The sequence below is a fragment of the Glandiceps talaboti genome, chromosome 17 (genome assembly GCF_964340395.1).
Source record: "Glandiceps talaboti chromosome 17, keGlaTala1.1, whole genome shotgun sequence".
Classification (NCBI taxonomy): domain Eukaryota; kingdom Metazoa; phylum Hemichordata; class Enteropneusta; family Spengelidae; genus Glandiceps; species Glandiceps talaboti.
Genome location: NC_135565.1, coordinates 11,207,148 through 11,222,276, shown reverse-complemented (window position 1 = coordinate 11,222,276; position 15,129 = coordinate 11,207,148). Strand labels below are relative to the sequence as shown.

The following is a 15,129-nucleotide window of genomic DNA, read 5'->3' as shown; positions in this document are numbered from 1 at the left end:
ATTTATGAAGTTGATGAAATAAGTCAGATGGCTTTTGCAAATGTGACAATGAAATAAAACAAAACTCAGATAAGGTGTTCCGAAACATACTGCTGTTTATACACACTTTAATCTATAGGGGTATCCTAAAGGATAGAAATGTGGCAATGACATGTTCCAGTCATATGTGAAATGGAATGATTTAGGGTGATAAGTGATAGTCTGCTCATTTATCAATCTCACTGGCATATGAGCACCACCACAGCAATGGAAACATTGTTCATTAACTTATACTAATACTTCCGAAGTCTATGCATTGGGAAAAGGACAAATAATCAGTTTTGTTCTCGCGACTTTCCGAATTTCTAATATTATTTTCTGTATATTTAAAATAAAGTTTTAAATACTGTTTCCTCTCACTGTAAGTTTTTTTCTTTCTTTTTCCTACCTCGGTGATATCACTGTTTTATCTGAGTTTATCAGCTTTGCATTAATTAGTAGCTTGCTAGAACAAACTCACTATTTGCCCAAATTAAGGCATTATTCCGTGAGTGTAAACATCCATTGATCCGACTAATGGATGGATGGATGGATGGATGGATGGATTGTTTGATTAATTGATTCATTTATTGATTGGTGGATGGATGGATCGATTGATTGTCTTTAAGTATATAATGATCAGTGATATATGTTGTATCTGTTTACATGTCTTTCTTGGTGTACAGCAACCTTTATGGTTGAGGAGATTGTTGAAATAGCAAAGCATTGCACACTCAAGCTATAACAATCAAAACTTCAATAATGCAATCAATCAATCAATCAATCAATCAATCAATCAACCAACCAACCAACCAACCAACCAACCAACCAACCAACCAACCAACTAACTGAGATAGTGACTGGCTGATCGACTGTCTGTCTCAGTCGGTTTGTGCACGTTTCTAGTGTGACATATTTCAATTATCCAATTCTCCCAAATTAAGGAAAATGGTGAATTTTTAGTAAAAATTCACCATTTTCCTTAATTTGGGAGAATTGGATAATTGAAATATGGAATCGCCCATTCACATTGAAGAAAGACATTTGGCTACGACTAACATTGAATAAGTTTGTTTTATTGATTCAGTGACTATCTTATCATACGAACATATATCTTGACATGGGATAGTGTTAACTGAAAAGTAGGCTAATGACATTCCATAGACAGGATGTAGCAGACCCGTCTCAGCCATAAAGAAGTTAATATGATACTAGTTTTACAATATGCTGAGACAAACGACTTTCCAATACTATGATGTCATGGTAGGAGATGACATCACTTCCAAGGAATAGAAATTGAGTGATGTAAACTTGAGTTTCAAAAAAAACCCCCAAAAAATAAAAGTTTGGCATTGAAACAAAGCAATAGGTAACGGATTAGTCTTACAGTGAGCTGATTCTGTTTCGCGTTAGAATTTCCATGAGATTATATTACACAGATACCTCACAGGTGACAGGAAAGTAATTGCAGTGTAGTGGTTACTGGTGGGGTGTAAGAGAAGCCATAACACTACACTAGTATGATAATCTGACATCAAGTTATCAAACGAACAACCTGTTTTATATTGACAAGAAATTACATCTCAAGTGAAATTGAAATTGAAGTTGAACTTAATTTCAAGCAAGACAAAAAAAAGCATAATGTAATACGTTACATGGAGCGACAAAATGAAGACGTTCAATAATAAACATAACTTATGAAGTGGAAACGTTTTTTCTCAATCTAAATTCCTTATGAATATGCATTGCACGTTGTCTTAGGTGATGAGGGCTTTACTTGCCATCAAATGATAAAATTTATCTAACGACGGATGACACCGAATGTTACATGGAAGGTACTGCTGTCTTAGAGAGGTACACAGTCAGAAAAGTGGAATCAATAATTATGAATCCCAACAATAGTTGCTGGTATTCTTCTTTCACGGTAATGGTACAAAAATTCTGTCGGTATCTTCTGCAAAATAATTAAAAGAGCAATACTCATTGTGATTATGAAAAGTTATTGTTGTCTATCATTTCAGGGAATGTGTAGAAATGAAACTGCTGTGACAGACAACAATATATCTATCAATTCACTCGTCAGCTGTAATCACAAATGTGAAAATAGTAAGAACGAAATCTTTCTGCATTTAAGAAAAAATAAACCGAATCATGTGACAAAGATGTAATTGTATATTTAGACAAACATGAATAATGCATGCAACAAACATTATGTTAGCAAATCCTAAATTAGTTTAGTTAAGAAATCTAGTTTAGTTCAGAAATCTATTTCAAAATTTCGACTATCGCCTCACATTATAATGATGTAAACTGTCTGTTATTTATACCAAGAATGTCTTAAATCATGCCTATTTATAAATACTGTTTCCCATATGGTCGGTATTGAATTTTACTTCCTAACACAAATATTTGAAGAAAAAAATTATGTGCATTGTGTCCATTGATGAGAAAAGTGAGGACTTTCAGTGTACAAATTTACATAATTATCTAACTGCAAACTATTGGTTGAGTAAATTGAAGATAATTCCCAATGATCTCTTTACTCTGTTTCAGGAAGCCCCTGGAACTCAGTTTCATTGGGTTTTTTTTTTATAGTTGTAATTTAGCGAGGACTGTTTGACTGGTGGCAGGCAGCCACATTAGAACTAATTTATTTGAAACGACCACGACATAATTCTCCAAATTTTACCAATATTTTGTACTACATTGTATTATTTTAGGGGGAAACACTTCATATATAAATGCAGAAAGACCTTCAATGTTTTCTTGATTCAGAATGACATTAAACGTCAAAGCGAAATAGAAAGGAATATTGCGCCAATAAATAATACAATTGAAACTCATAATTAGCCTTGGAATATGCTTTCGAATCTTTCAGTTTGGTTTCAACCCTGTTTTTTCTATATTCCTTGTTTTTGAACTTTCTTGTCGTTTTCTTCTACTATTTGTACATCTGTGCTTTTATTATTTTTAATTTGAAATAATTAACATATCACATAACTGATGGATATATTTTCAACATGATCAAAATTATTCTTATACATATAGCATTTAGAATAGTCACATGTTTTAGCTTACCTATTCCTAATTCTTTGGTAGCTGTTGGGTCATCCAGATATGGGAAGAGTCGGAAGCCTAACTCGGATTTCTCTACAACAAAGATCAAGACCTATAACACAGCATTCCTGAAAAGATGGAATAGTATTGTTTAATACATCCTCCTTTTACATTGATTTCTGTCAGTAATAGTCTTTATATGCATTAATATGCAAACACATTGTTGCCATTGTTTCAGATATGAACGTCACAATATACTTAATTAAATGTGAAGAGTTTCCCGAATTCGACTGCTCAAATTGTGTCTATTTATCCAGATGTAGATGTACATTCTAATAACAAATGTGAATTTTCTACTTTAAAAACGTTCACATGAATGTAGTTTTGGTCAACAGTATATATTGTTGCCCCGGTATTAGAGTTAGCGCATGAGCATTGAGTGGTTATGTGTCCAAAGTAAGACTTCAAGGTGTATATGACAGCACAAACTCACATATAGCGGCTCAAGTATTGTTATAACTTCCTCACTTCAACACGTTGTGTGATGTATGTATGTAAGTCTGTATGTATGTATGTATGTATGTATGTATGTATGTATGTATGTATGTGTGTGTGTGTATGTATGTATGTATGTATGTATGTGTGTGAGTATGTGTACGTATGTGCGGCGTATGTATGTATGTATGTATGTATGTATGTATGTATGTATGTATGTACATGTATGTATGTGTGTGTACGTATGTTCGTACGTAAGTACGTGCGTGCGTGCGTACGTATGTATTTATGTATGCATGCATGCATGTATGTATGTATGTATGTATGTATGTATGTATGTATGTATGTGTTACAATAGCACTTACATGTTGAACATTTTCGTCGATGTCATCAAATGTAAATAAAGGCCAAGGTATGCAGGTCTGTTCCCTTAGTCTTCGGATGTATTGCCGTGACACATCAATGTCACCTGTATTTCTCCACTCCCTGTTGTACACTTTACCACACTAAAAGAACAGGCAAGAATTCCTATCTAATTATCACAGTAGCATATAATGTATTACAGAAATACTAATTTTAAGATTTGTATATATATATTTTAAATGAGTTGGGATATAACTTAAGAATGCTTCCTTTTGTATTTTTTTTTTTTTTACAAATTATTATCAATCGATATGATAAAGTTTTTAATTTGAAAGGAAAAACCCGAGAATTGTTTAACTCCACAAAAAAGATTCAAATAAAAAATATATTAATGCTAACGTATTCTTTTTAGCCTATGAGGGAAAGACTACTGATACCTTACATATCATTTTTAAAATCAACAAATTTGTATCACTCCCTCTGAATTCCATTAAACACATTTAGGGGATATTTATACGGCATGCCATTGAACAAATTCTGGTTGACATAGTATTATGTAAAGTAATCGATTTTAAATAATCAAATACATCTTATCTAATGAAGATTGAATTTGATAGCTGTCGCAATTAGATGCGTGTATACATTATAAATACAAAAATGGTCGTAGCTGATATCAGATCAATTCTTCTAGTCGACATCCGATTAAGATGTGGTTTTAAACGATATACGATCATGGCATACCCCTACCTGATAATATAACCTGATAATCAATATTACTGTAATGGCTTGCATCATTGGTCGATCAACATATAACTTAGAGTAATTTCAAACCATGCCTTCTAGTTTATCAAAATGCAAGAATAGTGTACTAGTTTGTTGTAATGTTGAAATGATTATACGAACATGCTAGTCATTTTGACCAATAATGTCGTATTTGATTCTGTTTCCATGTTGAATAATAGTTCAAAATGCAGCATTAGCTACTACGTATGTAGGAACAAGTAGTTTTACTAACCAAATAAGTGGCCTCACCACCTACGGAAGTCGGTAAATTCACTAACGACATAACCAGTAATATGGTAAGCGACGTTCTTATTCTTCTACGTGTGTTGGAAACTGTTGTCGCCATCTTCCTGAAAGAAAATACCAACTCTGTAATTTTCTTTAATTTGTTTCAAGGCCTTCCGTCCAAGCACAAGAGTGGATGAAAAATGACCAATTGAATGACAAATATGAAACAAACTAGTTGATTAATGATCATTGGATAAAAACATACATTTCTTTAATGTGTTTCAAGGTCTTCAGACTAAGCACAAGAGCGGATTAAAAATTTGAACTAAACGCCTACATCCAGACATAAAGCTTGCTTTCACATTCTTAGACAAGGGAAAATGTGAACAAATATTAAGCCTTTCGTTTGCAATTTTCTTCGTGTATTGATGATAAAGTAAACTTAAACTAAATATGTGCAGTTGTACCAGCTAGTCTTCTACACATATAGTTTTGGTCAAATACGTTTCGTATATAAACTTACTTTATCCATTAGACTGGCACGCCATGAATTTTTATGACATATATTTTTTTTGTAATTGTTTTGGAAACTGTCACAAAAAGAAAACTAGATTCTTGTCAATCAAGTGCATATCACTGGTTAAATCCTGTAATGTCACTCCACCACGGAACGCGCAACAACGAATGCCCTATTTTTAATTGTTCTTTTCCGTCAGCGTTTACTCTTGAATCTGAATTTTTATATTTTACATTGATATGTACAGCCGTTTATACGTACACAAATAGTATAGGGTTTCATATACTAGTTATTGCTTCGGAGGACAGCGTCAATGGAGGTTAGCTGAATACATCCATGTTTTTCTAATTAGATAGCGGGGTTGTCAGCCCACTTTCATTAATGGTTTTTATTTCAACGAATTCGCTTAAGAAAATGATAGAGTAATCGGAAAGAGAGTTCATTAAGTTTACGTGATTGAAAACCATATAAAAGGAAAACTACCTCGTCATCACGTATCTTATTAATCATCAATTATAAGAGGACATTGCATAATTATCTAAAAATATCCGTACCTTGACGTCATTAAACACATTAAACAAATATTCACTTATTTTCTGACTAACCCGCTAGCTGTAAACTGATGAGTTTTATGGTTGCAATCAGACAATTAACAACATAATCCTTAAACTTGTTTTTAAAAGTAAAATAAGTAAATAAAGTAAACGTTCAATTAAACCAACAGAATAGCTACACAAACATAAATCTAACACGTCTTTGTCGAGTCATGTTCACCAGGCAGACAGATATTTCGCCTCATTTTTTTTTCTGATTGACATAAACCAAAACAACCAATAAGAAATAAATATACCCATGTGTCTGAGAAAAGATTTTGCTCAATTTACTTTCACATTCATAAAGTTGTTCATGTCTTCCGTTTCGACAGAAGATAATTCAGGCCGGACTTTGGCAGTCAATACACAGAATGAGCATACAAAAACTTCTTCACACAGCCCAGAGCTTCATTTAACTATAAAACTGAACGGCCTAATAATATTACAAACAACCGACCTCAAATACAGATATGAGCATTGGGACTATCTTAAATATTGTTACGGACGACAGAACACAACTTTCTGATATTCGCAAAGTTTCAATAATCACGCCAGGTCACAGTGAACTCTCAGCTGTCATGAAATAATATAGAACAAATGTTTGCATATCGCGAATAGTATTCTTCTAAGATGACAACATTAAGTGATTATAAGATCAACAGTGTCAAATAATGTCTGAGTACAGGCAGCTGGAGGAACAATGACGAGATCACATTGTTTAGCTAGTTTTCACATTTGTCAATATTATTTGCGTTGAATTAAGGCGACAACAATAATTCCGTTTTATTATTCATTTACGGTGCTGATTATTTTATCACCCAATCATTTGAGTATTGTATATTTTGTGTTTATAAGAATTTAATGTTGAAATAAATTATGGAATTCACTTTGGAAGTGAGCGAGCTGAAAGCAACAGCTAGGCCTAGACTAGGAGCTTCGATCTGCCCCTTGGCTACTTCTAATTAATGATCCAGGCTAGCCATGAACATTGTGTGTAGTCTGAGATAATACCCTTTCAAGTCCAAGTCGATCCCGTATACGGAGTGGTGAGAGAGAAAGAGTAACATTGGAGGAGGGTTACGTTAACACTAAAGGTCTCCCTTCTAATTGTTAGAATATAACGACTTGCACATTATAAATAAAGACACATTTTTTTAGTTAATAATAGGAGGCCCACACACGATAAATGTACATGCACTGCGTGCTCATCTATTTTTGAGTGAGGTTTACAGCAAGAAATAATTCATAAATTGGCGTTTTTCTTGCATTTTCAGAATCTACACATTTTTTTCTATTTGGGCATTAAGATAATTTTACATTGACATCTGAAATTATTAAATTACAGCTACTTTGAAAGTACAATTTCGTCCGTTTTCAGTAGCGCGCGTACACTGTATTACGTGACGGTCACATTATTTGCTAAAAAACGTTCTGAAGGGGTGCCAAAGGTCATAACAGTAAATATAGTATGCTTGCTTTGATTTGTTCTCGCAACGTCAGTTTTCAGTCTACAGCCAATCATATTAGTTCTTTTAAAAGTACTTGGCGTGAATAAGACGATACAACAGGGTGCGGCCATTATCTTTAACGCATTAGACCGTCTGTACGCGCCGTAAAAACTATGAAATTTCAGGTGATTATGTTTTCCAGGGGTTTCTTTATTTCAATATGCACCCCCTACAGTTTGAAAATTTATGATTAGTATTACATTTGTGTGAAATTTCAATAGTATTCGACGGAAAATGTACGCGCGATTACAATTTGAACTTGGGGATCACCGTCGAGACCAGCGCCTCCAGCAGTACTGTACACACTAGATGTTGACCCAGGCGTGGTGTTAGTGAACCACGATAATACGATAATATAATATATATATTTTTATACTGCTAATTATTATGGTTTTGACAATAGGTAGCTTCCAAGCGCAACTGAACGTGCTATGCAAAGGACAGTGGGATTGTTTGTAGTTACTGTAATACCTAATCTTGATAGAATAATCAACTCTAAAGGAACTTGGTAACTAAATGTGTTATTTGTGGTTACAATCAATGCGAGATTGTTTACAATTTAGTGATGGGTTCATATTTATTGCTGTATTTCCCATGATGCACCATTCACAACATTCAACATGACATATTTGCAGGTGCTTTATTTCTTATTAAAAAATGACAATTTGATTATTGACCCCATAGCAACTTTGTGAAATGTTTCACCATGTCAAAATCATAACAACAAATGTGATGAAGCAGTACAGATTGGAAATTTGACTTTTTATTGCAGATATCGCGAAATTGTGACAAAATTGATTTTTAGCATTTTTTAAATTGAATTTAACACACTAACTCTATTTCTGGTTGTGTGAGCTTTAATTATTTGTGATATCAATAGCTTTGTAAACAGCTATGTGCAAATAAAACTGAGTTCACTTGTTCAGGTTGGAGTCAATGTATGTCTTAAATTGTCATGTTTTTATTTGCTATCCTGAAAAGTTGCCAAAAACTAAGTTTTTGTCAATTTTCAACTCAATTTATTCCATAAAGTTAATTTCAAGTATTTATAAACTTTACTTATTCTTAGTAAGGTTTACATTCTAAATGGATGTGATCAAAAAGAATAGACATTACACTTCCAGATTTTACTCCAGCAGTGGCTAAAATTGGCTATATTTACTGTGTAAAAGTTATTTTTATATCAAAATAATTTGCATAAATTTGCATATTTATATTCTAGCCACGAAATATAGATTGGAGTGATGTATTCATGCCAAGATACACTCATTTTGAAAGTTTCAGCGTTGAAATAATGAAAATGAAGAGAAATGTGTATTTACCCAAAAATTTCCTTTATACCTGTGTATAAATGATAGATTTTGTGATGTTTGCCCCAAAATAACTTTTTTTCCAAGTTGTTCAAACAAAACATTAGAACACATATAGACTAACATATAACAGTATTTTCATTATGAGGAATATTAACCTTGTGATCCCAGTAATTCAGATTTTATTAACTGTTAAAAAGTGAAGAAACCCCAAAATTATCCTTTTTTCCACTATGGGCCTCCCTTATACCATTTTTTTTAATTATACCATTATGTGTAGCAAACGACAGAGGGGTTATTAGTAACTGGACTATCCATCTCGCATACCGAACATGAATAAATTCTCTTACCTTTCTCTTGTTGCATCAATGGTAAATTCAACTCTCGCTATGAAAAGAAAGGAAAGATTAACCTATTTATACAACTTTTAGTAATTAATATTAATATTAATAAAACTACTATATTTAATACGTGAATTACTACGTTTCTCCCATGTGACTGATTATTATCGCAACCACGTTTGTTAACGATTCATTTCCGCAACAAGGTAGTAATTGTGCTATTATTCACAACCTATCAATACAACCTATCAACCTATCTATACAACTTTTAGTAATTAATATTAATATTAATAAAACTACTATATTTAATACCTGAATTACTACGTTTCTCCCATATTTAATACCTGAATTACTACGTTTCTCCCATGTGACTGATTATTATCGCAACCACGTTTGTTAACGATTCATTTCCGCCTATCAACCTATCTATACAACTTTTAGTAATTAATATTAATATTAATAAAACTACTATATTTAATACCTGAATTACTACGTTTCTCCCATGTGACTGATTATTATCGCAACCACGTTTGTTAACGATTCATTTCCGCAACAAGGTAGTAATTGTGCTATTATTCACATATTTGGTACCTATAAAAAGTTATGTCTTCAATAATGTTAGGTAATTTTCGGATGATAACTTTGGGGTGTACGATATTTGGAAGAAATGCAAAACCAGATATTCACATATCGCATAATTGCCATAGCATACAATAGTTGAAAGGATAGAATATTTTGTATTCTCTTATCAAAGATCATTCACTATATCTACTTTTTTTTTAAATAAAGAAAATATATCAAATGCGGTTTCATCTCTCCTAATCACAACATAAAGGTTATATTGTAATAGTACTTTATCTGAAAATTTCAATACATGTACATTTATTTTACAAACCCTATTTTTCTGCCATTGAGTGGGTTCGTTATCCAATATTGAAGGCTATATTGAGTTATTGAATGATTGATTGATTGATTGAGTGAGTGAGTGAGTGAGTGAGTGAGCGAGCGAGCGAGCGAGTGAGTGAGTGAGTGAGTGAGTGAGTGAGTGAGCGAGCGAGTGAGTGAGTGAGTGAGTGAGTGAGTGTTCCTTCTGATAGAAAACGTTAAGTACAAACGGTGTTCAATATACTATGTGAGCACATACATTTCACCAGTTTTACGTTTTCATTCATTTACAGATGCAAAGATATATGCTAATTGTTAAGAACAATATTTATTACTGACGGTGAAATTAACTTAATAAGTAATGGGTTCGATTGGAGGAGTTATGGATTACCGAAGCAAGAATACAATGAGAAGGGTACAATCTAAGTACCATCACATCAGCATGGAAACCACACACTTGGGAAAAACACATCACGCAGCACTTGTCTCTTTGGGGATCACTATATATTAGGTGAATCACCCCTGTTCTAACGAACGTTTGTCTCTCCACTCTACAGTATTTCACATACATCTTTGGCTGCTATGAGTCTAACAGATGTATTTGAGTTGTATTTAATTCTATCTTAATGTCTATGATAAATGACGATTTGTGTGTGTTGCAGCTGGTAACTTTCTTCCGTCGGGCTAGGACTCCGAAATTGCACAATCCTGTAACAAAATTAGCAGATGCTTTCAATTCCAAATAAAAGGAAATCGGTAACAAATATCGCAAGATACCGTGACTATTTGAAGTATTTCCAGAAATGCAGGAAATGCTCTTTATGACAAGGCGATTAGCGTCTCAATTTCCATGCGAAAGGAAGTCTGATAAATCTATCACAGGATTCCAGGAATTTGCTGTCTAAAAGGTTGTATTCAGCAGAATATTATGTATTTGTTTATTTGTTTGTTTTTCTGTCTGTCTGTCTGTCTGTCTGTCTGTCTGTCTGTCTGTCTGTCTGTCTGTCTGTCTGTCTGTTTGTTTGTTTGTTTGTTTGTTTATTGATTCGTTGGTTGCATAATTGATTGATTGACTGACTGATTGATTGATTGATTGATTGATTGATTGATTGATTGATTGATTGATTGATTGATTGATTGATTGATTGATTGATTGATTGATTGATTGATTGATTGATTGATTGATTGATTGATTGATTGATTGATTGATTGATTGATTGATTGATTGATTGATTGATTGATTGATTGATTGATTGATTGATTGATTGATTGATTGATTGATTGATTGATTGATTGATTGATTGATTGATTGATTGATTGATTGATTGACTGACTGATGGATGGATGGATGGATTGGTATCTGTCTGTCTGTCTGTTTGTTTGTTTATTTGTTTGTTTGTTTGTTTGTTTAATTATTCTTCGTTTATGTAACAGTTCATTACACAGCACCGGTCTCCCAATGATCTTGAGCCTTATATACACAATAACACATAAACCATTGATTTACCAGATGTTGGCCCATAAGGGCAACCTTTAGAAAAATTCTGCGCTACAAGACATGATATTATATATCCAATAGTTACTACATCAATAAATAAAACGTAGCTTCGGAACTCCGGCTGACACATTTTACATATTCGCATCTGCAAAAGTTGAGTTTCGTGTATATTCAACTCGCCGTAATTTTCACTAGAGTCCACCATTTGAATTAGATACTGTCAAACACGTAAATCTCAACCTACATTTCTCCTTTTGTGCTAGTAAAATCAATTTATGAATTATTCGTAGGATGAAGCACACACTCAGTCCCCGGAATTGTTGGCCCAATGTTTCGCTCATAGTTTCCTTAATACGGACCGGAAAATTTACATTTTCACAAATAAATGAATTCTTATGGGCTATAAATGATCGTATATTTAAAAAAAATGGCATTTTATGTGTGACGGTCCGTTCCAGAATTTTCGGTAGAAAGAGAGGTAATTGGCTGACTCAGAAGTTGAAGCTGACCCGGTTTACCGATGATCTTCCCATGCGTGCTTTCACGGCAAACAGAAACACGTGGGAGTACAAACACGTATCAACGAAGTACAAAAATCTTTTTTACAATTTTGATTGAGAATGATCTTGAAATAGTGAATAGATCATGTGAATTTATCTCGGAGAATTCTTCAGCACTATTGTCCACAGATGCGATCTTACGGCCAACAAAGCATGTAATTTTGCAATGTGAAGCGTACCGCTGTTCGTACCTCCTACTAGCCCTCTATTAACAGGTACAACCAGCCGTAATGCTATATCTCGACACAAACAGGCATAATAACACAAATTTATATTGTAACTCTTCCAAATTGCAGGCAACTGTAAGAAATACGAACCTATTCACATCGAATAATAAATTGTTCGCCCGGACATGCCGGTCATCATCACCATCTTGAAACATACGTAAAAAAAACCTCTGATCGAAAACACATGTCCAGTACGGTTAACGTGAAAGACAACTTCGATGACTGGGTATTGTCACACGTTTGCCTGATGCAACTGTAGCAACGTAGTAAAGTTACAGCGCCATCTTGTGACAAGTAGTGTCAACTATAATAATTGAATTCCTTTGCCCCTCATCCTTTTGGCCCCCGGCCCATTGCTACCCCCTGGCCTTTTGCCCCCTGGCCTGTTGCCCTCTGACCTGTTCCTCCGGCCTTTTCCTCCCTGGTCATTTTGCCCCCTGCCCGTTTACCCCCTCCCCTCATCACCTGAATAGAAAGTACTTTTAGAAACTTTAATTTTAGTTTTACTAGACAGACAACAGTAAATGACAAAGTTATCGTATGATTCAAATGTTAGAAATTATTCCGAATTAGAAATGATTCATTGTTCTGTTTGTTCCAAGGAAATTTGGTATTTGCTTGTTCGATGCCTTGGATACTTTTCAAATCGTGCAAATCGAAAAGACCATAGTGCTAATTTTGGGTGTCATTACATGAAAGAATTAATAATGTGTTCACAAATGAACAGCGTAACAAAAACATGCCCCTTGGCTAAAGGAATTGCCGTTGACGGTGATAAGTTCCTTTGAAACAAAAAAGCATTCCATAGCTATCTAATGGGTGTTGTTTGGTAAGCATAGAGCATTTTATCGGTATGGAAGGATTACGGCTATACAATGAGTTAACGTAGTAATATGCACCGTCACGGCATAGGTGTTAACTTTTGAAGTAGACAAGGAACTTGTCTGAGCTCAGGGTAAAAAATGACGACGCAGACAATTACATCTAATTTGTTTTAATATTCACCACATCACGGACAATCTTTGATGTTCGACAGTATTACAGTACTAGAGTCAATAACCTCGAAGAATCATTAAAGATTCCTTTGAATCATGGATCTATTATTGATAATAGATCCATGGTTGAATGAACCGATGTGACAGTCGAGATTAATCCATGGAATACAAGTCAGTCAGATTACGTACATTCATGATCAATCCAATCGAAGATGAGGAATATGTTGATATATTATTGGGGGGCGAAAGGCCGGGGGAGGAAATGACCAGGGGTAATTGGCTGGGGTGGGGGCAAAGGCACTGGGGAAGGGAAGGTCTGCGGAATCAGGCCGGGGAATAACAGGTCTAGAACCAAAATCATATGTGATAAGTTATATACAATTTGACGATTTCTCAAGATATTGCTTAATCACCAAAAAAACATACATACATACATACGTACTTACATTCACGCACGCACGCACGCACACACACAAACATACATACATACATACATACATACATACATACATACATACATACATACATACATACATACACACACACACACACACACACATGCATGCATGCATGCATGCATGCATGCATGCATACATACATACATACATACATACATACATACATACATACATACATACACACATACATACATATATACAAACACGCACACACATATTTACATACATACATACATACATACATACATACATACATACATACATACATACACACATACACACACATGCATACATACATACATACATACATACATACATACATACAAACACGCACACACATATTTACATACATACATACATACATACATACATACATACATACATACATACACACATACACACACATGCATACATACATACATATATACATACATACATACATACATACATACATACATACATACATACATACATACATACATACAAACACGCACACACACATACATACATACATACAAACACGCACACACACATACATACATACATACATACATACATACATACATACATACATACTTACACACATACATCCATCCATGCATGCATACATCCATCCATGCATGCATGCATACATGCATACATACATACATACATACATACATACATACATACATACATACATACATACATACATACATACATACATACATACATCTCCCTTAGGATTGATGGTGATGATATAGCTACATCTATTTATACTAAACCTACTGATTCACATTCATATTTGCAGTATGGTTCATCACATCCTAATAAGTGTAAAGATTCCATTCCCTATTCACAATTACTTCGTTTACGTCGTATTTGTAGTAGTGATTTGGATTTCAGAAAAAGGTCTGCTGAATTTTGCACGTACTTCCATCAACGTGGTTATCCTATGTCTGTTACCAACGCGGCTTTACATAAAGTATCATCTTTGTCTAGGGAAGCTTGTATCAAATCACATGATCAGAGGAGTAACAACGATCGTCCCATACTAGCTCTTACATACCATCCCTTTTCAACTAGAGTTAAAAACATTATATACAAGCATTTTAATATCTTACGTTCTAATAGGGTTACCAATTCATTGTTTCCTGTAGTACCATTAACAGCTTGGCGTCGTGATACCAGTCTTCGAGATATGGTGGTACGTACAGAACAACGTGAATTGAAAGTTAATGCTGGTTCTTTTCCGTGCGATCGTACTCGATGTGGTACATGTCGTTTCATTATTAATACTAATCATGTTTTTGG

The 15,129-nt window shown here is 34.1% G+C and overlaps 1 protein-coding gene across 1 annotated transcript; it reads right to left on the bottom strand.

The window, feature by feature from the left end:
• Window positions 1-1,771: 1,771 nt before the first annotated feature.
• LOC144447925 (uncharacterized) lies at window positions 1,772-9,237 on the bottom strand. Its single transcript, XM_078138026.1, has 5 exons — window positions 9,223-9,237; window positions 4,949-5,066; window positions 3,936-4,076; window positions 3,097-3,203; window positions 1,772-1,972 (listed from the first exon to the last, which is right to left on the bottom strand). The coding sequence occupies exons 2-4, from the start codon at window positions 5,060-5,062 to the stop codon at window positions 3,126-3,128; spliced, it is 333 nt and encodes a 110-aa protein (XP_077994152.1). The 5' UTR covers window positions 5,063-5,066; window positions 9,223-9,237; the 3' UTR covers window positions 1,772-1,972; window positions 3,097-3,125.
• Between the last annotated feature and the right edge of the window lie 5,892 nt (window positions 9,238-15,129).

Excerpts from the sequence above, each read along its gene's own strand:
- LOC144447925 (XM_078138026.1), bottom strand. The coding sequence starts at position 5,062 with ATGGCGACAACAGTTTCCAACACACGTAGAAGAATAAGAACGTCGCTT. Across the intron at positions 4,077-4,948 it reads GTGGTGAGGCCACTTATTTG|TGTGGTAAAGTGTACAACAG; the intron begins GTTAGTAAAACT and ends CTGTTCTTTTAG. Across the intron at positions 3,204-3,935 it reads TCGACGAAAATGTTCAACAT|GAATGCTGTGTTATAGGTCT; the intron begins GTAAGTGCTATT and ends CCATCTTTTCAG.